We start from the raw sequence: 25,658 nt of genomic DNA on the forward strand, positions 1-25,658 counted from the left end.
GGCCCGCCCGTTCTAGGAGGCGCTCGAGAGGTGAGCGCGGGCCCGGCTGCCGAGCGGAGAGCCGAGAGGAAGCAGGCCCAGCGCCTCGACGGAGGAGGAGCCGCCGCTGTTGCCGTCAAGGGCCGCCTGGCGAGCCCCGCTACTGCTGCTGCCGGATCGCCGAGGGAGAGAAGCGGCCCGTGCTTGCCCGCCAGCCCGTCGGGGAGGAGCCGCGGAGGCCGCCATGACCGCCGAGGAGGGCAAGGCCGAGGCGATGAGCGCCGCGCCGCCGCCGCAGGAGGCAGAAGCGGCGGCCGTGGACGTCACCCCCGGCCTCGACGGCGGAGTCCTCAAGGTAAGCGGTACCGGCGGGCGGGGGTGGCCGCTGCGGTTTGAACCCCGAGGCCTGCGGTGGGGAAAGCCTGACAAGAGGCCCGCGGAGTAGGACAAGCCGTGGTGACGCCTCCCGCCCCGCGCGCGAGAGCGGGAGAGGCCTTGGAAGCACACGCGCCGCCCTCGCCCGCAAGGATCCCGGGGAGCTGCGAGAGGCGAGGCCCAGGGAATTCCCGGGAAGGGGCGCGCGGGTCGGTGTGCCCTGGCTGTAGGGTAGAAGATGGTCTGGAAGGTGCCCGAGACTTGAGGAGGAGGAGGGAGGCGCTGCTCAGTTTGCACCCGGGAGGGAAGGGTCAAACTCGGGCTTCAAATCCATTTCAGTGTTCAGGCTCAAGAACTTGTGGAGTAGCAGCAGAGTGCCTCTGAGCATGTGCAGAATGCCCTTCTGGTCCCCGATTTATATCCCCGCAAGTTTTCTTGGTCTGCCTTCTGCGCTTTTAACAACATGAGAATGAGGGTACGGTGTGCGTCTCCCCAGTCCTACACAGTCACTTCACAGTCACTGTTGATTTTATTCATCCTACATACATACATTTTTCCTGGAATGCCAGGATCACTTCAGACCACTGAGTGTGGATGGATGAGGGGGTAGTGACACCTAAATTAAGACATGACTTGCAAAGGAATGAAGTGCATATTGAAGAGGGTAGGTGTAATTGCTTCTCTTGGTGGTACCTTATGTTTCTTTAACATCCACTTAACTGTGTGTTGCACACAGGTAGGCCCTGCCATGACCAACTACAAGTTTTCTACAACACTACTTTCCGGAGGGGTAGGCAGTTACCAGATCACATCTTGCACAAGAGGCTTGATTCTTCTCAGTGGTTACATATCGGATTCTGTGTTAGAATAAAATAGTCAGACCACAGAGAAGCCTTTTCTTTGCTGTGCAGAATACAGTCCCTTGTGAGCAGGCAGGAGAGTTGCATATGCATTACTGAACCACTTTTGGTGGTAGCAAAGGGATGCTGTGTTTTGCTTTAGCTTTTATTTAAACTTATATTTTATAGGTTCCTTTAAATTAGTAGAAATCAAAAAACAAAATGCGGATGGACGATTGATGTATTTCTGTTTACAATTATTGTAAAGTGTTTGCAATCTATTGTAAGCCACTCTGTGATCTTCAGATGCTGGGCAGTATAGAAATATCACCATTATCTTTATTGTAAGAAGATGTTTATATTACTGTTCTTTAGATAGAAATTGAAGTTGATGCACCCAAAATTTACAGAGGTTGGGATTTGATCTAGTTCAGATCCAAGTCTGATTTTTTCACCAGTGTGCCTCTTGTAGTGATATTACCACACCTGACAAGTACAGTATGAACCTTTGTGAATCACAATTTGAAAATGAAACTAAAAGTTAACCATTGCAGTCTTTTGTGGAATGACATAAACTAAGACGCATGTGCCTTAAACTGAAATTATAGGCCTTAAAACTGCAGACATCAAAATAAACCCACAGCTTGCAAGGCATCCAACAGTTTCTTGGGAATATGGACTGTGCCTTTTTTATTGCAGTTGTTTTAGATTAGTATGTTAAAGGGCAGCACCAGTACCTGGAACTGGGGTCAGAAACAGATGGGCAGCCAGTAAAAAAAAGTACTGACAAGATGCTCCCAGTAAACTGTCCTAATTAAAAGTTGCACAGCTACTTTCTGTACTAGCTGCAGTCTCTGATCTGTCTTCAAGGGAAGCGCCATCATACAGTGCATTGCAGTACTGTAGTCTTAACTCAGAAGTTACCTAATTATTGATAACTGTTTGGTCACTCTATCCCTTGATTAAAAGTCACTTTTTTCTGAAAATTGACCAACTGAGGTCAATTGAGGAGTCACAGAGACCACAGAGGCATGAACAGGTAAGAAGGGGCAAGAGAGAAGCTACTAATTAAGGAACAATAGCTCTGAAAAGCCTCTAGCACCAATCTTCATTATGTAGGCTGGTGCGGCAATTGTGTTTTAAGACAAAAATTGCCACAAATGTTTAAAAAAGGATGGGAAAATAACATGGCAATCACCGAGATATGAAACGCTGATGTCATCAAGATTTCCTGTAAAAACATAATGATTAAAGCATGGAAGCAGTCTTATTTTGCAAAACTAAATTCTGGATTTCTAAAGATTATACTCCCCCCAAAAGGGGGTTAGGGAGCAAAAAGTCAAAAAAGGCCTAGGATTTTGTTCTGTGACAACAGAACAGATCAAATGGTAAAGGAATGGGATGCAATACAGAATCATTGTGGAGTTGAAAGGGATCCTAAGGGTCACTGTTGGTTCCACCAGTTGCAGCAAACCCCCCTCCGTAGACCCCATAACCACCAAAATGTAGCAGATCCCACCTCTCTGTGTAACACCATGCCCAAAAACCTCCACGGGCTATCTAAGGTAAAACTTTGAGACTCAGGCAGAAGTTGAACAAATAAGAAAGATTTGTTTTACAGAACAAAGTTGGCAAAACAAATGATGTGTCAGGAAATGATTAACTTAATAATTATGCTAAATATCGTGGTTGCTACAGGGTTCTAAACAAAGTAGTAAACGCACAACTTCTTTTAAACTTCAGTTGCTTATTTTCAGTTACTACTCTTCAGTTAGGTGTTACAGGTTTCTAGACTAGAAGGTAAAAGTTCAACTTATTTCTAGTTAGGTTACGGTACTTCAGTTTCTTAAAACGTAATGGCATAGATGTTAAATGCTTTGGTTCTTAAACAAGGTAGTACTTTCTGTCAAGTTTCCCAACCTTCTACCAATCACACCCATGAGGTACTTCTGGCAGTATAACAAACCCAGGGGGGTCACCACACCCCTCTTAACTTCTCCTTCTAGAATATATCTCCCCTCCTGACTGAAACGAGACTCCTTGTATGGAGGAACAGTGGTACCTTGGTTCTCAAACTTAATTCGTTCCAGAAGTCCATTCCAAAACCAAAGTGTTCAAACCAAGGTGCGCTTTCCCATAGAAAGTAATGCAAAACGGATTAATATGTTCTAGGCTTTTAAAGACAACCCCTAAAACAGCAATTTAACATAAATTTTACTATCTAACGAGACCATTGATTCATAAAATGAAAGCAATAAACAATATACTATAAAATAAATAAGACAGTATTGTAGATGATAATAATTAAATTTATTTATTTTTCTTACCTGCACTGATGATAGTCATTGTTTGGATCAGGGGCTTTTATCCATTTCCACAGTCACACAGTCAATCAGTAGCTGAACTGTGATCAGAAAGCCTCAAAAACAAAAACGCAAAATAAATAGTAGCAAAAACAAAAGCACCAAACTTAATCCGTTCCGGAAATCTGTTTGACTTCCAAAATGTTCGAAAACCAAGGCGCAGCTTCTGATTGGTGCAGGCGCCCAGGAAACAATAGCCGACAGCCTTATTGGATTTTCGGCTTCCGAAAAGCATTCAAAAACCGGAACACTTATTTCTGGGTTTTTGGCGTTTGGGAACCAAGGCGTTTGAATGCCAATGCATTTGAGAACCAAGATACCACTATAATTTCCATTTCCACGTGGCCATCTGTTTCCTTCAATTTGGTCTGGGGCCTCTGCATGTTTTCCATTTCCATTTTCTACCTCATTTTCCTCTGGCTCATTTTCTTTGTCATTGGTTCATTTTCTTCATCTTCATCAAACATTGATCTGATCATTTTTAGTTGTTCTGCCATCAACTGCTGAACAATAGTATACCATACTGGATGCTTTTAATGTTTTGATTATTATTAGCCACTCAATCCACCTTAATGTTTTTTCCTTAAAATCACAGTCTTGGACTTCTGCAGCTGTAACTTATCTCAAAACATTTTTTCCCTCTCATGGCTAACAATCTTTTTTCCACTTTCAGTTTCTCGAGTTCTTTAGTGGCAGGGAACAAGAAAAAAAGGATATCAGAATATATTCCATATATATATATATATTCATATATTCGTATATAGGATATAGCAGGCATCGCCAAACTGCAGCCCTCCAGATGTTTTGGCCTACAACTCCCATGATCCCTAGCTATGAGAACCAGTGGTCAGGGATGATGGGAATTGTAGTCCAAAACATCTGGAGGGCCGAAGTTTGGGGATGCCTGGGATATAGGGATTCATTTCCTACTGTCCATTGTGATCTTTATTGTTTTTTCCACAACAGACGGTGGTACTCACAGATTTTCAAATTATAGATTTTCCCCAGCAGATGGAGGGGGCTGGTCTCTCATTACAGTTTCCTGTCCCTAACATATTTTGAAGGGTTTTTAAATGAGAGGGTGCCGTTCTTTTCTTTTCTTATACTGTAAGGTGATTATGTGGTGTTCTTATACTGTAAGGTGATTATGTGGTGGGCATGAGGGCATTCTCCTTGACTTGCCAGCTCATTATAACTTCTATGCAAACTGCAGGGCATAGACAGCAGAAAAATGGCTTTGATCCAAGTGTCTTGAGGTTAACGTCCAGATCAGTCTTATCTCCAGATTGATTTAAGAGCCAGACTATTTGTCTGGCTATTAGCAATCACCATGTGATTATCTTCTGTCAGTTGGAGCTAGCGGAACAATTTCCAAACCCCTATGCCTCTCTCCCAGAAACCAGTGTCCCTTTTTGATGAGTGGTTCCCAGTTTTGGAGATTGGCAAGTTCTGGATGGGGTTGCACTCCCTCTGAAGGATACTCCTGGATTCATCTTTGTCAATGGAGGCCCAGGTGTCCTCTGGGGCTAGGAAGGCCTTTTACCAGCCTCATCTGGTTTGACAGCTAGCGCCATTCCTGGACGAGGATAGCCTGGTCACTGTTGTCCAAGCTTTGGCTGGATATAAAAGGTAAAGGTAAAAGACCCCTGACCATTAAGTCCAGTCACGGACGACTCTGGGGTTGCGGCGCGCATCTCGCTTTACTAGCCGAGGGTGCTGACGTTTGTCCGCAGACAGTTTTTCCGGGTCATGTAGCCAGCATGACTAAGCCGCTTCTGGCGAAACTAGAGCAACCCATGGAAAGGCCGTTTTACCTTCCCGCCGGAGCGGTACCAGTTATCTACTTGCACTTTGACGTGCTTTCGAACTGCTAGGTGGACAGGAGGAGGGACCAAGCAACGGGAGCTCACCCCGATGCAGGGATTCGAACCACCGACCTTCTGATCAGCAAGCCCAAGACTCAGTGGTTTACACCACAGCGCCACCCACGTCCCCCTGGCTGGATATAATTGTGCTCTTATGTGGGGCTGCCCTGGGATATGGTTTGGAAGCTCCCGCTGGTGCAAAACGTGGTTGTCAGATGGCTGCTGGGAGCTGCTGGTTGGTAACATGTGACACCATTGTTAAAAGAGCTGCCCTGGTTGCCTATCTGCAACTGAGTCGGCCGTTTTTACATTTATATATATATATATATATAGATGTACAGTGGCATACAAGTATTTTTTAAAGCAAACAAACAAACCCTTCAAGCAAGCAAGTGCATTCTCTGTGGGTTATTTATTCCTTACTATATTTTCTTTGCCATAAAACATGTTTAAAGAACAGTTGGTTGAGTGAGTCTGAATCATAGCTGTCAAGTTCTCCCTTTTTTTTAAGGGAAATTTCCTTATGCTGAATAGGCTTCCTCGCAAGAAAAGGGAAAACTTGACGGGTATGCTCTGAATACCTTAAAAATTCCCAGAAAGCACGACATTTGTAGATACCAGAGTGAATGGCACCTGCTGTTTCCCAAACTCTTACCTGTGTTAATGAATGTGAGCACAAACACAGGTAAGAGGGTAAGAGTCCTGCTTTTGTTAATATGGCTTGTGGAAACAGAACATAGTACAGTGGTACCTTGCAAGACGAAAATAATTCGTTTTGGGGTCACTTTGTCTAGCGAGATTTTCGTCGTGCGGAAACAAACGGCAGATGGCAAAAAACCCAAAAACGTCTTGCGAGACGCGGCTATAGAAAGCTTCGTCTTGCAAGGCAACAAAGAATCACTAGACGCTTTCGTCTAGCGAGTTTTCCGTTGCGCAAGGCATTCGTCTAGCGAGGTACCACTGTATGCTTAGTATAATTGCAGGACAGGGAATTGGAAGTCCTCCCAATTTCTTTCTTTTCAGCCTCTTTTATATCTTACTTTCTTATGGTTCCTTTTTCTTTTTCCTCCTTCTTGTTATACTTACGTTTTGTTCTGTAATTTGAAGTTCCCTATCTCAAGATGAAGGGCCCTCTGTGAGGGACAAGGCAAAGAGGATCTCCCAGAGTGAGAGGCTGGGGGAAGAGTGGGAAGCTCCCAGGTGAGAGCTGGGAGGGCTCACTTTTTTGTGTGTGGAATAAGGGTTAAGACTGAATTTTGATAGAGGACATTGTAAGTTCCTTTTCTTTTTTTTCTCTTCCTTTGCTCATCTTTCCCCCGATCTTTTTCTTGTTTAAATTAGTGTGATTTTTATTGTATCTTATGTGGAAAACTTCCAATAAAATTGATTTAAAAAAAAGAACTTAGTATGCTCATTCTAATTGATAAATACTAAACTTAAGGAGCACACTGTAAAAATCCAGCAGTTCTGGCTGCTGGCACGTCTTTAGTGCTGAAGCTGGTGATGACAGAGTGGTCCTTTTGTACATGCATTCCTTCTCTGTGCACACCTGTCAGTCTGGAGATAAGTCAGTGAAGAATAACTTTTTTTGGAGCTGATGAACCTGTGTAATAGTAATCATCCTCATCAAACCTTTTATTGGCATCGCATACAAACATCCATAACAAATCAATACAGAATTACCACCTCCCCAGTGGCACAAAACATTAGCCAAAAGAAAAGAGGCAAAGCAGTCGATCGTCACATCTCTAGGTCTCCAGGGAGATCAGACGTCTGCAATGTGTTTTGACGACAGAAAACCAAATAGAGATATTTAGCGACTAACTTGGTGAGCTCCTGATCATTCCCTAGTAATAGAAAATGTATGACCTCCAACTCTGGTTTTCATTTGGGGATGCAGAGTTGGTCTAGGAATTGCTGGAGGAGATCAGCATACAGCATATAGTTTACATTTAAGAACCATATGTGTAAGGGTTTCCACCAGGTGGTCTTCACATGGGCAAATTCTTTCTCCTTCCACCATGCCGAGAACCTTCCCCAAAGGAGGTTTGATGGATTTGAGTTTGATGGATTAGAGGTAATAGTAATCATGAGTTGCTTAAGTTTGCAAGGGGAGGGGATTAGCTGCTATAGAAAATCTCATTTTATAGCGAGGGTTTGTGAACTGAAGCCTTGTAACTTAGAGGTCCCATTAGCTGCAGTCAAGATGTCTTAAATCTTTAACAGCAGGAAATGGAATTTTGCAGTGTTGATTACATTCAAGAACAGTGAAGTACAACCCTTTAACACTTGTTGAATGAATAAAATTCTGTAAGTGGTAAAATGAGTATCAGATGGCATTGCCACCCACAGCAAGCTGTAAAATCTTTCTTAACAAACTTGGTTTACTTCTTAGGGTAGCATGGCTTCCTAGTAGTTCATATAAATATTGTTTTGTTCTCCCTACTACAGATTATCAAGAAAGAAGGAATAGGGACAGAATCACCCATGATAGGTGATAAAGTGACTGTTCACTATAGTGGGTGGCTTCTAGATGGCACAAAGTTTGACTCAAGCCGGGACAGAAAGGACAAGTTCTCGTTTGACTTCGGCAAAGGTAGTGTGTTCTATGCCTGGTACACAATAACATGATCTCTTCAATAGCATTAAAAAAAAAAGATGCATTGCATATTCCATATTGAACGATGATCCTCTTCTTAACTTGCAGTGTAAAATGTTCGTTGTCCTATGCTTTTGTAGAGAATTGTCTTCTCATTATGGGAACAGAATTTAATTGTTATGTGGTTTCATAAATACAGTTGAATAGAAGCCACAATAACATATGCAAGTTCACTTTCACCCTTGTTGTTTGTCGGGAATGCCACACAGGCTATTTTCACTTGTTGCTCTGTTACATAGAAATGTAGCAAGCTAATGCGTTGAGTATAAATTGTTAGGCACAACTACAGTTTGCACAAATATAAGTGTTAAAGATAAAGGTAAAGGTACCCCTGACCATTAGGTCCAGTCGCAGATGACTTTGGGGTTGCGGCGCTCATCTCGCTCTATAGGCAGAGGGAGCCGGTGTTTGTCCGCAGACAGCTTCCGGGTTATGTGGCCAGCATGATGTAAGCCGCTTCTGGCGAACGAGAGCAGCGCACAGAAATGCCATTTACCTTCCTGCCAAAGCGGTACCTATTTATCTACTAGCACTTTGATGTGCTTTCGAACTGTTGGTGGGCAGGAGTTGGGACTGAACAATGGGAGCTCACCCCGTCGCGGGGATTCAAACCGCCGACCTTCTGATCAGCAAGCCCTAGGCTCTGGTTTAGACCACAGCGCCACCTGCCACAAATATAAGTGTAATGAAGTACAATATGTACAAAAAGCTGCTTTGGCTAGGGACAGTTTTGAGCATAGAAGTGATGAGGTTCTTAAGGTGAACCCAAGTACTTTCCCTCAGCAGAGTTCCATTTTTTATGTTTACTGCCTCAAATACATGTCTGGATCTCTGCAGAGGTAAAAGCGGCTTGGATGGAGGATGGTTAATTGGGGCAGGAAAAACAGCTTTCTGGGACAGAGTTAAGTACCTATTCCACCCTGCTGCCATGGAGATGAGGTTCCATTGATGGAGAAAGGAAGTATTCAGCCGTACAAGTGTCAAAGAGGTTTCCTGGTTCTTTAGTTCAGTTGGAGTTTGTGACCTGCTTTGGGGCTTATTCCTGCAATGTCTTTGCTTTTTGCTAGCAGAGAGAATGTGAATAAATGACTACTGGTGAATAAATGACTACTGATTACAGGTGCTTGCTTTTTAGTAACGTGGCCAAATTTTTCTTTTTAGGTGAAGTCATCAAAGCTTGGGACATTACTGTGGGAACTATGAAAGTTGGAGAACTTTGTCAAATAACTTGCAAACCAGAATATGCCTATGGCTCTGCTGGCAGTCCCCCTAAAATACCTCCCAATGCCACACTGATTTTTGAGGTAAGTCAGAGAGGCTATTCTTTCATCTGTAGCAGAAGCAGGACAACTGCTGTCCCCAGTGGCTGTACATGTTTGCCAAGGCTAAAAGCTGAGCAGCTTGCGCCAAAGGCAGCAGAATCAATGAGTCCCTGTAGATATGGAACTTGGTTGGCGAAAGCAGAACAATATTTGAAGAGTACAGGCCCTGTATTTCTTACCTTTGTTGTAAGAAATGAAATAATAGATTTATTCATTCAACTTTACTGCTTTAGGTATAAAACCAAATTCAGAAATAAAACAGAAAAGATGACCAATTGATAGAGTAAAAGACCTCAATGTAATTAAAACATAGAACCTTAGAGTTGGAAGGGACCCAAGGGTCATCAAGTCCAACCCCCTGCAATACAGGAATCTCAGCTTTGGTTTAAGAAATGTCTTCAAAATGTCTTTCCAGTAAAAATGGTTTAGTCAGTCATACAAACTGCAAGAGAAGCTGCTGGAAAGAGAATTCAGTTTGAGGGCGCTGCCTTCCTACACCTGCACATGAAGCAGAACTGATGGTCTTAGCATGTGGTAATGGAAAGGGACTCAAGTGGGAAGAGGCATTCTCCTAGGTACCCATTCCAAAATTGTGGTAGCTGAATACTCCTTTCATAGTTCTGATCAGTGGACTGGCTTTTCAAGAATTCATTGGTTTTTTTTCTTGTTCATTTTTATTTTAACTTCATTTGGTATCGTACCTGTTCAAATTATCTGTTTCAATTCCCCACCCCACCCCCCACCCCGGTTTTAAAGGAGAGTTAGTTAAATCTTTACTACTACTACTACTACTACTACTACTGCCTCTTCAGTTAATGCTACTTTTCCTCCTACTTTTGTGTGATAAAGTCAACCCTTCCGAATTTCACCATGGGCTAAATCTGAATTTGCATTATTTTTTCATTCCTCTAGATAGAGCTGTTTGAGTTCAAGGGTAAAGACCTCACAGATGATGAAGATGGTGGAATAATCCGAAGAATTCGTAAGAAGGGAGAAGGCTACTCCAAACCTAACGAGGGAGCTATGGTGGAGAGTAAGTACCGTAGCAGTAAAAAGATGATGGATGGGGATGTTGATCTGGAATTTTAGTGTACTGTTACTTCTTGTTGACTGTATTGCAAGCCATCTTGTGAATGCATCCTAAAAGTCATGGTATGGCTCTATTAAGTAACTATACCCCCCGTCTCCTCTCATACCATGCTAGATAATCATGCTTAGTATTGATATAGTGCTTTAAACTGTTGAGAGAGGATAATATATAATATCCCAGTAATCCCGTCTAAACATGCCATTTTTTTTGTATCAGTTGAGGTGGAAGGTCGGCATGGAGACAGACTATTTGACAAACGGGAGCTGCGGTTTGAAGTAGGAGAGGGAGAAAACTATGACCTTCCTCCTGGCGTGGACAAAGCACTTCAGAAAATGGATAAGTTGGAAGAGTCCGTGGTGTATCTCAAGCCCAGGTATACGCCTTGCTTTGAAGCAGTCCTGACACACCACTTTCTTTTGTGCATGAGGCACACTCTATTATTGCCACTGCAAATGGACTCAGCTTTGGGGATTGGGTATATCTGTCAGCACTCTTATGAGGTTGCTTATCTAGAGGTGGGTGATGTGATGCCTTTCAAAGGAGGAAAAACAAGCAGATCTGGATCTTAGAAGCGTCTCATTTCTTTCACAGCTATGGTTTTGGAAGTGCTGGGAAACCAAAATTTCAGATCCCTCCAGATGCAGAGCTACAGTATGAAATCAAACTTAAAAGCTTTGAAAAGGTAAGTAAAGGAGGGGTTTCTTTTAATGAAAAGGAGATAGAGGGTTCACATTCATCCATCCATGACAGGATGTGCATGGTGAAAGAAATAGAAATGTATTACAATAACTTGCATAAAATGAAGCTACAATATATTTTCCCAACTTTTATTATTTTTACTGATTTAAACTTGTTTGTTCCATGTGAAATTACTATTGCTTTTTGTTGTAATATTATACCTGGAGAGGGTTAGGGTGGGGATGGTTTTAAAAATCCGCTGCTACAACCTTTGGAATCCCTGGTGAAGGGTGGGAATGGCCTCATCCTGTTTGGGGGGTGGGTTTTTGATACTGCCAGCTATGCACATCGTTCCACAATGGAAAGCCACAGCACATCAAAAGGCTTCATGGAGAGTAGCATTGAAAGGGAATGCCAGAATCTCAATAGCGGGTAACAGCTTTTCAGCTTTTGTAGTCAGTCAGGAACGTTTCCCTCACTCTCTCTCCCGCAGTGTTTTCACCAGGGTGAAGTATGTCATTAAACTGTGATCATGCCTCTTGCTTGCCTGCATTGTTGAATGGAAGGGTATGTTGTGTGTGTGGGGTGCTATTGTGTGGTTGGAATGTATTCTGCTGTACAAAAGGCAAGAGTCACATTTCAGAATTTGTCTAAAAACTGGAAGAAAGGGAGATTGGTAGATCTCCCTGGGAAAGGAATTCCACAACTGCCTTATCTATCACACATAAAATTAAATTGTATGATATGACAGTTGTCAAATTTAGGCTGCAATCCTGTAGTTGTATATCTTGGAGCAACTGCTATTGAACTCGGTAGGACTTCTGAGTAAACATGGTTGCAATTGCACTGTTAAGTAATAATATATCTGTCAGAGATGGCTGCGGCTACTCTTGAGTAAAGACGTTCCACTCCGTCTTGTCTTTCGGAGTTTTATTGTGCATACTATTTACAGTGCAAGAACATCAGCAAACATGACTGCTCAGTCCGTGTCAGAACCCCGCAATGGCTTCTTGCGGGTTTTCGCCCAGCATAAAAGCCTGGGCACCCCAAAGCGCCGCCCCCTGGCCCTACGGGTGGGCATGAGCCTCAATTTGGGCGTCGGAGGGAATGGTCACCTTCCTGACTGCCCTATGTCTGAAAGCTCTCAGTGCTCTTCCTCCCTCTCTCCACTCCACTAACTTCCTCATTCCTTTCTCCTGACTCGCTGCTTGTGCTGACGCTGGGCGAGGAGCTGGTGAAGATGATTGGTGGGGGCTCTCTGTAGAGAGACCCCGCTGACAAAATCCTTGAAATATTATCATCTCACATTTCAAATCAGTAGTTTCTGATTTGAGCTTTCAATTTTATCTTGCTTGCTGTTTCCATTTTCTTTTGCCGCATCGTCAGTGTGTGCTTTATGCCCAGCAGTAGAGGCAGTAAACTGACGTGTGTATCTGCTTGCCTGGTGTCTCCACTTTACGCTTCTATACAGTTACATGCCATTCTTCCATAGACGCCTTGTCTTCAAAAAAGCACCCTGTTGATTGGTTTCTTTTTTATCTGGACAGGCTAAGGAGTCGTGGGAAATGAACACCAGTGAAAAGCTGGAACAAGGGTCCATTGCAAAGGAAAAGGGTACTCAGTATTTCAAAGTGAGTGTAATAGGGGATTTCAAACACCCCTGGCAGATACTGAAGTAATGTTGAGTGTGCCATATCTTTTGATTTGCATTCCTCTGAAATTGTGGTATGGGTATATGATTGGAATTAGGATTATTCATGATTAAAAGAACAGTATGTTGGAGTAGAGGGAAACTGTTTACAATGCTGAAACTCGCTTATAGCTACCATAGTCATAAAAGTGAGGCCCATAGTTTCACTAGCTTGTTCTAGTGCCCCCAAACCTACCTGAGTGTGACGTACAACAAAGTTTTCAAAGGTTTATTAATCTATATTGTACTTTGCCTACAGCCAGGGCCGTCTTACCCATAGGTGCTAGGGGTGCGGGGCACCCAGGCGCCGGGCTCTCAGTGGCACCAGGCCAAGAGTCCAGGGCTCGAGAGTTGAGGCAGGGGAAGAGTCGCCCGTCGGTTGGAGTGCCGCAATGGGTTCTTCTGCGCTGTGAGTTCGGGGGCGACCGAGCCATTGAGACGCTGAGGTGGCCGGCCAGTTCCGCCCTCCTGCGCGCCTGGGACTGGGCAACCTGGGGGGGGGGGCACCGGGCAGATCTTTGCACCCCGGCGCCGCATTTGCTTAAGACAGCCCTGCCTATGGCAGTGAAATTTCTGGCACCTGTTGGATAGGCTGAGATGATAGCATAAAATATAAATACTACAACTTCAAAAGGAATACAGTGGTGCCTCGCTTAACGAATGCCCTGCTTAACTAAATTTCCGCTTATTGAAAGGATTTTTTGAGCGGAGGTTGCCTCGCTAGACGAATTCGTTTTATGAAAAATTCGTCTAGCGAATCGCGGTTTCCCATAGGAATGCATTGAAATTCAATTAATGCATTCCTATGGGCAAAAAAAATAAAAAAAATCAATGCATTCCTATGGGATTCGCTAGACGAATTTTTCGTTATAAGAAAAGACCCGTGGAACGAATTAATTTCGTCTAGCGAGGCACTACTGTAAAGCTGTCAACATTTGTACTCCATTGAGGGAAGACAGGTTAACTCCTGTGCCCCTACAGCAGAAGGCAGGGCTTAAAATCTTCTGATATTAAGAGACAAGGAATAGTCCTCTCCCACTCAGCTAATTCTTGCCTTCTAGATAGAAGCTTTTGTGGCCTTATAGGCCATATACTCCCTCCACTGTCTTTTTAACTAGAGGCCACTCTAAATAGATACAAGTCCCTCATTCAGCATAGGTAGCAAGGATTTCCCCATGGTACAAGGAGTGATACAGTTAGTTGTCCTAGGGGGGGGGGCATCCAGCCAGATGGTATGGCAGCCCAAGTAGCCATCATCTTCATTTTTATAAGGTGAGAGAGGACCAGGATCAGAACAGGGAGCCCCTTTAATGGGCCTTGAGCATTCTGTTTCCTCATCTTCTCTGACCCCATGGAATCATATGGAATCACCATAGGTGAATCTAGGGTGCTTTTGATCTTACTCAGAATTGGGCATAAAGGTGGGAGATCCCACAAAGCAGTATGAGATTCCCTTGAATTCTCTTCTTATAGCCTGTAAATTCCTACTGGCATCAGGTCAGTCTGAAACAGTGTGGGAATCTGTCTAAGCATTGGGACTCCTGGCAAACTCACAGCTATCCAGCAAGAATGTAAAAGATGCATGTACTGACAAGAGGCCATCCCAGTAGGGGAGCCACTACTAAGCAATACTACCCCATCTGGTTTTTTTTAAAAAAATAATGTTTTAATTCATTGATGCAAAAATGTTTTGGAGAGCAATGATAGCCCTTTCCCTTACACCCCTATGCTGTGTGTCAGGGACCTATTCACTTTGGTCTTCTGTGCCAGAGCCTAGAAGTGTGTCATTTAAGGTCCCGAACATTGCCAACAAGGCTGAACAGTTGAGGAACGTACACTACTCTGCTTCTGTGGCAATTATTTTTTTAGTTGGTCAACGCAACCAAATGTTAAGCAGTTGGAAGTCAGAAATCCTTGCTGACTTACTGCAAATGATCCAGAGATCTACTAGTAAATCCTAATGTACCTTTTATCTACCCTGATCTACACTGTAAGGTGGGTTAGCGTTAAGTGCCACTCTGTCCATTATGCAATGAGAAACTAAGGAGTCAAGGAATATATCATAAAATAATTGCCATGAGTGCTAGGGAAGAGGTGGGTGCAACAAGAGATAGATAAGCAATATGTTGAGCTGAGCTACTCATTATAGCAGGGATGGGGGGAAAATGTGTCCCTCCAGATGTTGGATTCCAACCTCTGTCAGCCAGTTGTCAGAGATGATAAGTGTGATAGTCTAGCTTTCCTGAGACACCTGTTAATGCTTCCTTTCCATAATCACAGTTGAGGTAGAATCCACGTTCTGCCCAACTAACCATGCGCGGCTACCTGCAACTAAAGCTACATTAGAATTTTTGCCCTATTTTAGCTTCAGTTGAACATAATGGGGCATTTTGTCAGCCTGCCTGCTGGGGGTGGGGTGGGGGGATCTTCTGGGTAGGGAATATGGCCCTCTAATCCATTTGAGTCTGATGCCATACTGATTGCATTCCAGGAGGGAAAATACAAACGGGCAGCATTACAATACAAGAAGATAGTGTCATGGCTGGAACATGAAACAGGACTCTCAGATGCAGAGGAAGCAAAGGCCGAGAGCTTGAGACTTGCTGCCCATCTTAACCTGGCCATGTGCCATCTGAAGCTGAAGGAGTATTCCCAGGCCTTGGAGAACTGCAACAAGGTAAGCAGCACTTTAGATATCCAGGAACGCAGGCAGGAGTGTCAGCCAGTAATAACAAGCTTTCAGGGCTGTGCTGTGCTTGAAGATGTGCAAAGGGTACCCGAATGGTACCCTTTATTGGACTGGTGATATGGTGTGTATATGGGTTTAAAATGATTAAATCCTTTTATTTGTGAAGGGTTTATTGTGAAAAATTCAAACCAGTTGGTTTTCCAGCTAACACAGCAGCTGCTGCACTCCTGTGACATGAAAAACTGAGTTGCAGAAGCTGGAAATGGGAATACTATTCCATAAAACTTTTATTAATTGTAAATCCATGGCCTGTGCCAAGTTGGGGGACTTGAGAAGAACTCACTAGCTTAGCCTTTGCCTCCTTTCTCTTCTCTTATTGCATCCCCAGTATGTGCAAATACCTCCATGCTGATATAGAAGAGGATAAACAAACTAGTGTCATATGTGAACAGCTTTCCAAAGCTTGATTGAGCCCCTAAAACTGCCCTAACCCCATCAGTTACAGAATGGATGCCCAGGCAGATTGTTTCAGCCTGCATGCTGTCTGCCTCAGAACACCCCTTCCCCCAACATATTCCCACTCTCCCAACTGCTGTAAAACTAAATGAAGGGGAGGGGGAAGCTAAGAACAGCCTTTGTAATCTGGGCATTTGTGTGGGAAAATGGCTGAAAGTCGCTCAGTGAACACCTTTTCCAACCTGACCTGTTTCAAGTGGGAAAGGGTGGTGAGCCGAAAAACAGAGATGGAAAGTTAAGCAGCCACTTTCTCCCCCAAACTCTTGCTTCAACTGTTCAATTCTCGGCATCCAAAAGCTGCTTTTTAAAGCTGCTTTTGCTTTAAAATGGTTCGGGAGAAGATGCTTGCAACTGTGCACTGTACCCAGTTTAGGCCCCTGCCTCCCATTAACCATTGATAAACCACTTCTCCATGAATTTGACTAATCTTTTTTACCTTGAAGCTATCTAAGCTAATGGCCATTGTACCTTGTGAGTGAGTTGTGAATAGCGTAGATGGAGTCAAATAATGAGAAGGCAGCTTGACAGAGGAGAGGTCTATCCATCCGTACTAACCATAATGGCAGAACCTATAGAAGCAGCAGGGGAAGAGATTCATGCTGATCATCTGGCTGGTCACTGCTGAGAACAGAATGCTAAAGTAGCCTCATGCAGCAGAACAGTTCTTTTTCTGTATCAATACTTTTCTTCCCAGCCCCGCAAGCAAGCACATGCTTCCTCTTTTCTCTTTGCTGCTGCTCCCTCCCTCCCTCTTCCTTTTGATAAGTGAGGCTGCTGCTGCATCTCATCCCCTCTCTAAGGCTGCTGAGCTGTATCTGTCACACACAAACCTTTAAGAAGTTTTAGGTCTCTTACTAGGAGATCTTCACATTTTGAGAGCCTAGGTTATAACAAGTACATTATAGTCCATTTTGTGTTGAAACACAACATTTCCTTTAAGTGCATGCTTCAAAAGCACCAGAGATGTCTAGCTGTATGTTCTCATGATGATGTTTGGATGTTTTTCCTAAAAAAATTATTTACCTTGTCTCACCTGCCTGCCAGGCTCTGGAGCTAGACAGCAGCAACGAGAAAGGCCTCTTCCGCCGTGGGGAGGCTGAGTTGGCTGTCAATGACTATGAACTAGCCAGAGGAGATTTCCAGAAGGTGCTGCAGCTCTACCCAAGCAACAAAGCAGCCAAAGCGCAGCTAATAATTTGTCAGCAAAAGATCCGTGAGCAGCATGAGAGAGAAAAAAAGCTGTATGCCAACATGTTTCAAAGACTTGCAGGCAAGGAAGCAAAGGTAAGCAGGAGTGTTCTGCAGAATCACACCTATGTTTTCACTAGTAAACAAAATACTCTTGTCTTCACCCAAACTGTTGTATACTATAAGAGGACGATTTTATTTTTTTCTCTATGGACTATCAGTGTTTCAGCAGTTTTCCTAAAATACATTCCTCTTGCTAAGGGGTCAGCAAACTTTTTTAGCAGGGGGCCGGTGCCCAGTCCCTCAGACCTTGTGAGGGGCTGGACCGAATTCCTATGCCCCACAAATAACCCAGAGATGCATTTTAAATAAAAGGACACATTCTACTCATGTAAAAACACGCGGATTCCCGGACCGTCTGTTGGCTGGATTTAGAAGGCGACTGGGCCGGATCTGACCCCCGGGCCTTAGTTTGCCTACCCATGCTCTTGCTTCTTGGAACATATTTAGGGGCTCCCAAGCCATTTCTTACTTTTAAACCCTCTAAAGTCCCCAACACCCTGGGTGGCCATGAGATGAGGGTGGTTACCTTTTCCTATCTTGAAAAAGTACCTTGAGGGACAGGAAGAATTTGGAAGAGGGAAACTCTTTCTCACTCCATCTTTCAGCTCTACGTGCTGAACATCTACTGGATACAACTTCTATCCAGATCCCTTCAAAAAGTGAAGTGTGTGACCCACTTTCTCTTTTTGAGTGGGGAAGCTCATCCAAGGGGTGGGGGGAAGTGATAATAAGAGATGGTACTTGCCGCACTTGCTCAAAAATTAAAATGTGCTCTCAGGCCACACAAGGTTGACAGCTCCTGATTTAAGCCCCCTGTTAGTTGTTTCATAACTCTTCAACTTGGATTATATTCCTTTGGTTTAGAAGATTACTGTATCAGAAACTGGGAAACCCTGCTTTAATAACACTCAAGCAGCTTAAGAGGTGTGATTCCTTCTTACCGTATTTTCCTCTGCCATATCTTTTCCGTAGGTGGAAGCTGATGCAGTCTGCAGAGAAGAGACAGAAATGAAAGATGATAAACAGAATGGAGTTGAAGAAAAAGCAGATGGTGTAGAAGCTTGAAGCTGAAATGCAGTTCTGTTAGTTTTGTAAAACTGAAGAATTTCCAGTGAACTAGACCTTTATTTTTCTATCTGATTGAATAAGAGGCAGGGGCTGGGGCTATGGTGCTGCTTTATGTCTGTCTGCATAGGAAATGTGAGTGGCAGAGCAGACCTGGAGTAATCTTAGGGATGTTATTTATTCAATCATGCATTCTGACTTGGTTGCTCTTGATCTTGGGAATTCTATCAGGATCATTTCCTCCTTAGTTCCATTTTGTTTTTTCACTGACATCTCTCTTGGGTTCCACTTTAATCTAATCCCAAATCCCACTCTTCACTTTGTTTCTTTGGCCTTTTTTTAAAAGTAATCATCTTACCCACAATAAGGTAAATGTATGGGAGACTTATGAACAAACAAAACCACTATGTCCCTTTCTACTATAGCCTCATCCTGTCTTATTTCCTCTGTCAACACAAGCATCCTTCTCCCATGGGCAAGTGTTGTCACCTTTCTTGTAATGCCTCCCCTTTTGCACATTGCTGAAGATTAAGACTGTGAGGTCCAAAGCTTGAGCAATAAAGTACCAAAAGAAAAGAAAAGGTTGAGGAAGTTTTGAGTAGATGCCATGTTCTGTGAAACTTTGAATTAAACTACCACGAGGTGTTCACCCAGCATCTATAAAAACAGTGCTGAAACACACCAGCCAAAGAGTGATGCCTGCATACTAGCCATGAATGGAAAGATGCAATCCATGCACATCAGGAGCAGCCAACGCCCACCCCCAGTGTCCTTGGAAAGGATGGTAAATTGCAATACGATGTCCTGTGGAGGCATTTGCTGGGAAATGGCTACAAACCAGGCTAGGAACACCACCAGCCAGTAGTATTTAAAGAAAATTGAGGAAGGAAACCTGTGTTGCCAACCCCACCCTACATAATTATACTGGTCATCCCTTAAAAAATGTTTAAAAAAATCATTACACTTACAGAGCTGTGTAATGGGGCTGTGAGGGAAGGAGGCATCTTCAGCACAATACTGGACTATATGAAGAAGAAGAGTTTGGATTTGATAGCCCACTTTATCACTACCCTAAGGAGTCTCAAAGCTGCTAACAATCTCCTTTCCCTTCCTCCCCCACAACAGACACCCTTGTGTGGTGGGTGGGGCTGAGAGACTTCAGAGAAGTGTGACTAGCCCAAGGTCACCCAGCAGTTGCATGTGGAGGAGCGGAGACGCGAACCCGGTTCACCAGATTACGAGTCTACCGCTCTTAACTACTACACCACACTGGCTGGTGGTGTGCCATAATTTACTGTGGAATCAATTGAAATATTGGGGTCCATTCAGTTTTGAGTGGGGAAAATGGGATGGCGGGGGTGGGGGTGGGAAACTCCCCTGGGTTAAATTGGAGTGTGTTAATTTATACTAGCTCCTCCTTAATCTTTGTCAAAGGTAGGAACAACATCTGAAGAAGATTATGTCTCACTTGTTCCCCATGTGTATTAGGTCTGGCCTAATACACATGGGTCTAGCACACATTTTCAGTCAAACAGGCCTGCCATCCTGTTTTAACATAATAAGCTCAAATTAAATATTAACATTTATTGAACCCAAGCATTTAGCACGCACACACCTAAGAAGCAGCAGATGGGAATTCAAGTGCCACCAGGAGGAAGAGAGACACATGCCTCCACTTAACTCCCCCCCCCAAATGTCAGGAACAAAAGATCCTGGAACTCAACCCCATATTACAAGCTTTACAGAACAGCTCCCTTACCACCAGTCAGAGCTGCAGACAGGTATCAGACATGGAGCAGTTGTGAATACGCCCAGCTCCAACACCCAGTCATCACCAGGCACCAAGGGCTGCTTATTTGTTATGCGTAAGGGGTGCCTGGCTCAAATCTAGGGCCAAAGGCCCTTCTGCCTGTTAGGCTAGCCCTGCACAGCTCATTGCCCAGATCCCTCATGACTAAACAAAAGCAGTGCTCACCCCACATCTGACCCCTAAAAGCCTGGTCCCCTGACCATACGGCTCCATACAACTCATCTGACTGAAGAAAGAAGCCCTGAGCCCACTGGGCTGCTGCCTCCTGGGTTCAGCTGAAGCCACTATTAGGGCACCACATGTGGTCCACTATATGTTGTGGGGCTCAAACTCCCATCAGCTCCCCAGGCAGCATGGCCAACGGAATGAGTTGCAGTCCAGCAACCTCTGACCAGCTGCTGATTCCCCACCCACATGCCAAGGTGCAGGGGGCAACCCCTGTCTATCACTATCCTACAATAAAGCTTAGTTTGTGGTGTTTTTTCAAATTTTATTTTTAAATTTCAAACTCGGATTGAAATTTAGATAGAAGAAGGGGTAGGATATCTGAACTTTTATGTTTTAAGTCCTAGCTTTATAAGCTTGCTGTACCCAGTCACAGATGCACACTTCTTTGGCAATTCCTTGCAGCCGAGTAAGGTTGTCTTCCATGAACACGGTTTTAACAGTGAGTCCGTAAGTGGCTGCAGAGGCCAATTCTGGATCCACATCCTTTCATAGTGGGGACATAGGTTTCTGGGCGGGTGTTGATCGCGGTGAGGGTTTGCTAAACATGCCTTCCTCTTAGCATGTTTATCCATTTCGTGCTGAGTTCGATTGTCTTCAAAGCATATGACACCTTTGGTAAAGGCTGTTCTCCAACTGGAGTGCTCTCAGGCCAGTGTTTCACAGTTGTCTGTGTTTATACATTTTTTTTTAAATTTGCCTTGAGATTTACCTCTTGTTGACCACCAGCATTATGCTTTCCATTTTTAAGTGCGGAATAGAGTAGTTGCTTTGGAAGACGATCATCAGGCATCCGCACAACATGACCAGTCCAACAAAGCTGATGTTGAAGAAACATTGCTTCAACAGTACATGGGTATTACTTCGCCTGTCTTCCCAAGTATGTGTAAAATGTTTCAGAGACACCATTGATGAAATCTTTTGAGGAGATGGAGATGGTGTTTATATGTGGTCCATGTTTTCCAAGCATACAGTAAGGTTGGTAGTACCTTACTGGTAGTAAGGTAGTTGGTAGTAAGGTTGGTAGCTTTGTAAACAAGCATTTTGGTTTCCTTGAGAATGTCCCGGACCTCAAACACTCTGCACTTCAATCGGGAGAAAGCTGCACTCTCAGAGCTCAGGCGATGCTAGATTTCAGCATCAGCAGCCCTTGTGGAAAGATAACTGCCCAGGTAGGAGAAGTGATCAACACTTTCCAACGTTACATCATTGAATTGGATTTGTGGTGCTGCAGAGGGCTTGTTTTGTGCTTGTTGGCAAGGGCGTACCCACCATGGGGCAAGTTAGGGCAGCTGCCCTACTCTAGAAGCCAGCTGGCAGCTGCCCCTCTCTAGAAGCAAAAGGACGCAGCGAGGGAGAGGAGGGGAGAGAGCGCAACACCCTCCTGCTGGAGCTCGCCCGGGCTGCCTCCCCACAGCCTTCGCTCGTTCAGCTCATTCTGCTGCTGCTCTTACTGGAGCAAACAAGGAGGGGGGAATGGAGAACCAGAATTGGAAGAGCTGGGGTGTGGATTAAAACACTGTACGTAAAACACCACACTCACTCTGATGTTCCTCCCAGGGATCGCGGTGGGAGGGAGGGGGGAAGAGAGCGCGCGCGCGCGAGAGAGAGAGAGAGAGAGAGAGAGAGAACTTGAAGCTGGCTCCTGAAGGATTGAAGTCTCTCTCTCGCGCGCGCGCGCAAAAAGAGGAAGCTGGACAGGGCGAGCCTTCCAAAGCTCCTGTGCCAGTATTTAAGATACAATTTGTTTCCTTGTTTCAGGGCACCACAGCTTTTACTCTTGTCCTTGGGGAGGGGGGATCTTTATCAGTTTAATGAAACCTCCAGCGATAATGAGGTGTGAAAGGAGTTCCGTTTTAACTGGGTGGTTTTGCATAAGGAGGCTTGGAAGGCATGGGAATGCAATGGTGTTATATCTTTCCCAATTGTCCTCCCTCCTTTGTGTCTTTTATCATCCAAGCTGTTTGGGCAGCCACTGTGTGATGTGATCTTAAAAGATGTGTGTTAGAAAGGGTGGGCATGGATGTCTCAGTTTTCTCTTTCAGCCTTAAAGGGCCAGCACCCCTTTATTGCTATAAAGCAGGCATGTCCAACAGGTAGATCATGATCTACTAATAGATCACTGGACGTCTGTGGTAGATCACTGGCTCCCCCCAAAGAAGCTCAGCAACTTTGGCTCCCCTAAAAAAAGCTCTACATCTTTGCCCTGAAGCCCGCAAAACAGGGCTTTCCTTCCTAAATAAAGCTAAACTTTGACCTGAACCCCCTAAAACATGGATGGCTTTCCTTCCTAAAAAAAAGCTCAACAACCTCAACCTGAACCCCCAAAAGGGGGTAGATCAATCACTGCCAGTTTTTAACTCTTGGAAGTTGGCCACACCTGCTATAAAGAGTCTGCATGTAGCTTCATTTGAAGCGATGGTATGTTGGCATTGACAACAGATATTTTTTATGTTGTTATGTATTACGGTTTTTAGTTTCTTTGCTGTCTCACCAATAGAAAAACCTGGGTGGTCACTGTTAGGGAATTTTATAGGGGGGGGGGCACCCAAACGAGGCTTCATTTGGGAATCAAGATTGGCACAAATGCCCTCAAGGGGACCCCATTTGATCCTACAACACCACTCTAGTATCGCACCAACACGAACCCCCTCAAGATCAAGCCCTGTGTAATAAAGGCTCCCTTTCCTACCCTTTCTCTGTTGCCTGAGACTCTATGTAACCATATTTCTTTATGAATGAATACCGTGTATCTGTATTTCTAAATGAAACCCCCCTTTTGCGACTCTGGCCAAGGGCTCTCAGGGATGCAGGGAACAGCCATAATCCTTTAAGCAAGAGTTCAGGTAGCCAGGGTGGTGCTCCTCTGCATATCCATAATGCATTCAGGTACCATCTCCTGCCATTCCCAACCCTCCGAAGCCAGAGGCAATACTCACACCTGGACCCATTGTCCCCCCCCCCCCCCGCCAGGTACTCAAGGATCCCCTCCCAGATACTTACTGGTACTTGCTTAACAATGTCCTGGGACATCGTGCATTGTTACCGTATGTTAATCCTGTTTACCTCCTGTTTACCTGTATGCTAATGCCCCTTGCCCCTTCCCCTTTTCTGACGTTTTACCCTGTCACAAGTGATGTATGTATGATGCTTTCGATGTACATTATGGGATGGTGGTGGGAACTTTTAAAAGTTCTTGCAGCCCTGTTCATGGTGTTCAGTCTGGCATTGAACCTGCTGCGCAGTAATAAACCTTGCTGTTTGCTCCGGATCGTGGCTGGACTCCTTCCTTTTATACTCTGCAACGACCACAGGCCCTTGCCTGATGAGCTGGGTGGCTGAGCATTCTCGCACCCAGAATTTTGCCCTAACAGTCACTTTTTATCTTTGGGCAATGCTCAGAACAAAACAGGAAGAAAGCAGGTGGTGGACTTTTGGGGGAATTGGAGTCCTTTTACTTCTTCTTCTCTCCTTTAGGAGGAATATAACTTTCCATCTCCCTCTCATAACGAACTTTGCCACTGTTTGCCATGTCTTCAAACTTGCCTATTTGTTTTGCTGACATTGTCCACCATTCAGACGATTGGGTTGCATTTCGCAGGGCAGAAGAGTCCGGACCTTGGTGTATTCAGCTTGCTAGGCTTACAGGAATCCGGACGTATGAAAGGGGTCGGTCTTGCTGTGGGCAGGATTCCTGCATTACCGGGGGGGGGGTTGGACTAGATGACCCTGGGGGTCCCTTTCAGGCCAGCTCTACAGGATTTCTGTGAGGGGTTCAAGTGAAAGGAGTGGCTGTAGATAGTGTCTGTGCTTCAGGCTGCTATCCTATACAGACTTACCTAGGCATAGACTGATTTCTTAAGATGGTTGTGTGAAAATTATTATGGACAAAGTATAATTATGTAGCGCCTGTATTGTAGGCTCAGCTTATAAATATGTGTAAATAAGCAATACATCATAAAGACACCACTATCTCCACTGTGGAAATATGAACCCTGGGTAAGTGCCTGGGCCCCTGGAATCTCACTGTTGTGGATATTGGGGTGGCATGGAACAATATTAAAACTTACAGTTTGCCCCCCCTCCTCCATTCCCTCAATACTTTTCATATAATCATAGAATCACAGTACTCCAGGTGAGGTCTGACCAGGGCAGAATACAGTGGTACTATTACTTCCCTTGATCTAGATGCTATACTCCTATTGATGCAGCCCAGAATGGGATAAGGCAAAAAGATGGGATAAGGCAAAAGCAGGCAAACTTTAATTTATTTCTGTACAGCAGGCTTTGCTAAGCTGATTCCCCTCCGTGTGCTTTGGACTACAACTCCCCTCTGCCTCTGGCAGCGCAGTTGTGGTCCAAAGCACGTGGAAGGTGCCAGGCTGGCAAAGGATGCTGTTCATTCATAATACGAGTGCCCATGTGCGTAGTATGGGATATGCCTTGTCCTTGCTCTTGCGTAACCACAGCTGGTCCTCAGCAGGCTCATTGAGAATGTCCCTTTTTATAGCTGCTTGTCCTGACCTTTCTCTGATCCTCCTTATTATTTCCCTGGATTTCCCCCCTTTTGGTGTTATTAGACTGGAGTCAGTTTCACCTGGGCTCTGTAGCCCCACCCACGTCCCCACTTTGTGGCACCTCCCCTCCTGTGCCTTGGCCCCTCCCCTTGCCCCTCCCCTCCCGTGCCTTGGGCCCCCCTTGCCCCCCCCTAGTTTTGATCCTGGGTACGCCCCTGCTTGTTGGTACAGCACTTTGGGTTTTTTTTGATGTTTAGTGATAGGCCAAGCTTTTTGTAAGCTTCTGCAAATATATTTAGGATGGTTTGTATTTAGGATGGTTTGGAGGTCATCCTCTGAGCGTTCGCACACTACATTGTCATCAGCATATTGAAGTTCTATGAAGGAAGTTACAGTAACCTTTCTCTTTGCTTTCAGCCTGCTCAGGTTAAAGAGCTTTCCTTCTGTTTGATAAATGATTTCTACTTCGGTGGGGAGTTTCCCTTTGACAAAGTGTAGGATCCTGGCAATGAAAATAACGAATAGAGTTGGGGTGATAACACAATCTTGTTTAACACCTGATCCCACTGTGAATAGTTCACTTAGAGCCATTGTTATCTGCGATTGTTGCTGTCATATTATCATGGACAAGCCAAATGATGTTCACAAATTTATCTGGGCAACCAATTTTCCGAAGGACAGTCCACAGGGCATTACTACCGGTATTTGCAGTGTCAAAAGCCTTA

General features: G+C 44.5%; 1 protein-coding gene across 1 annotated transcript; it reads left to right on the forward strand.

Moving 5' to 3' along the window:
* Positions 1-19,207, forward strand: FKBP4 (FKBP prolyl isomerase 4). The gene is made up of 10 exons (XM_060279019.1): positions 1-334; positions 7,873-8,017; positions 9,242-9,384; positions 10,315-10,435; positions 10,709-10,865; positions 11,084-11,174; positions 12,718-12,801; positions 15,352-15,537; positions 17,110-17,349; positions 18,289-19,207. Exons 1-10 carry the CDS (start codon positions 224-226, stop codon positions 18,379-18,381), a joined length of 1,371 nt encoding a protein of 456 aa, XP_060135002.1. The 5' UTR covers positions 1-223; the 3' UTR covers positions 18,382-19,207.
* Positions 19,208-25,658: the final 6,451 nt, after the last annotated feature.

The sequence above is a fragment of the Zootoca vivipara genome, chromosome 9, assembly GCF_963506605.1.
Source record: "Zootoca vivipara chromosome 9, rZooViv1.1, whole genome shotgun sequence".
In the NCBI taxonomy this organism is placed as follows: Eukaryota; Metazoa; Chordata; class Lepidosauria; order Squamata; family Lacertidae; genus Zootoca; species Zootoca vivipara.

Excerpts from the sequence above, each read along its gene's own strand:
- FKBP4 (XM_060279019.1), top strand. The coding sequence starts at position 224 with ATGACCGCCGAGGAGGGCAAGGCCGAGGCGATGAGCGCCGCGCCGCCG. Across the intron at positions 8,018-9,241 it reads CTCGTTTGACTTCGGCAAAG|GTGAAGTCATCAAAGCTTGG; the intron begins GTAGTGTGTTCT and ends TTTTCTTTTTAG. Across the intron at positions 9,385-10,314 it reads ATGCCACACTGATTTTTGAG|ATAGAGCTGTTTGAGTTCAA; the intron begins GTAAGTCAGAGA and ends TCATTCCTCTAG.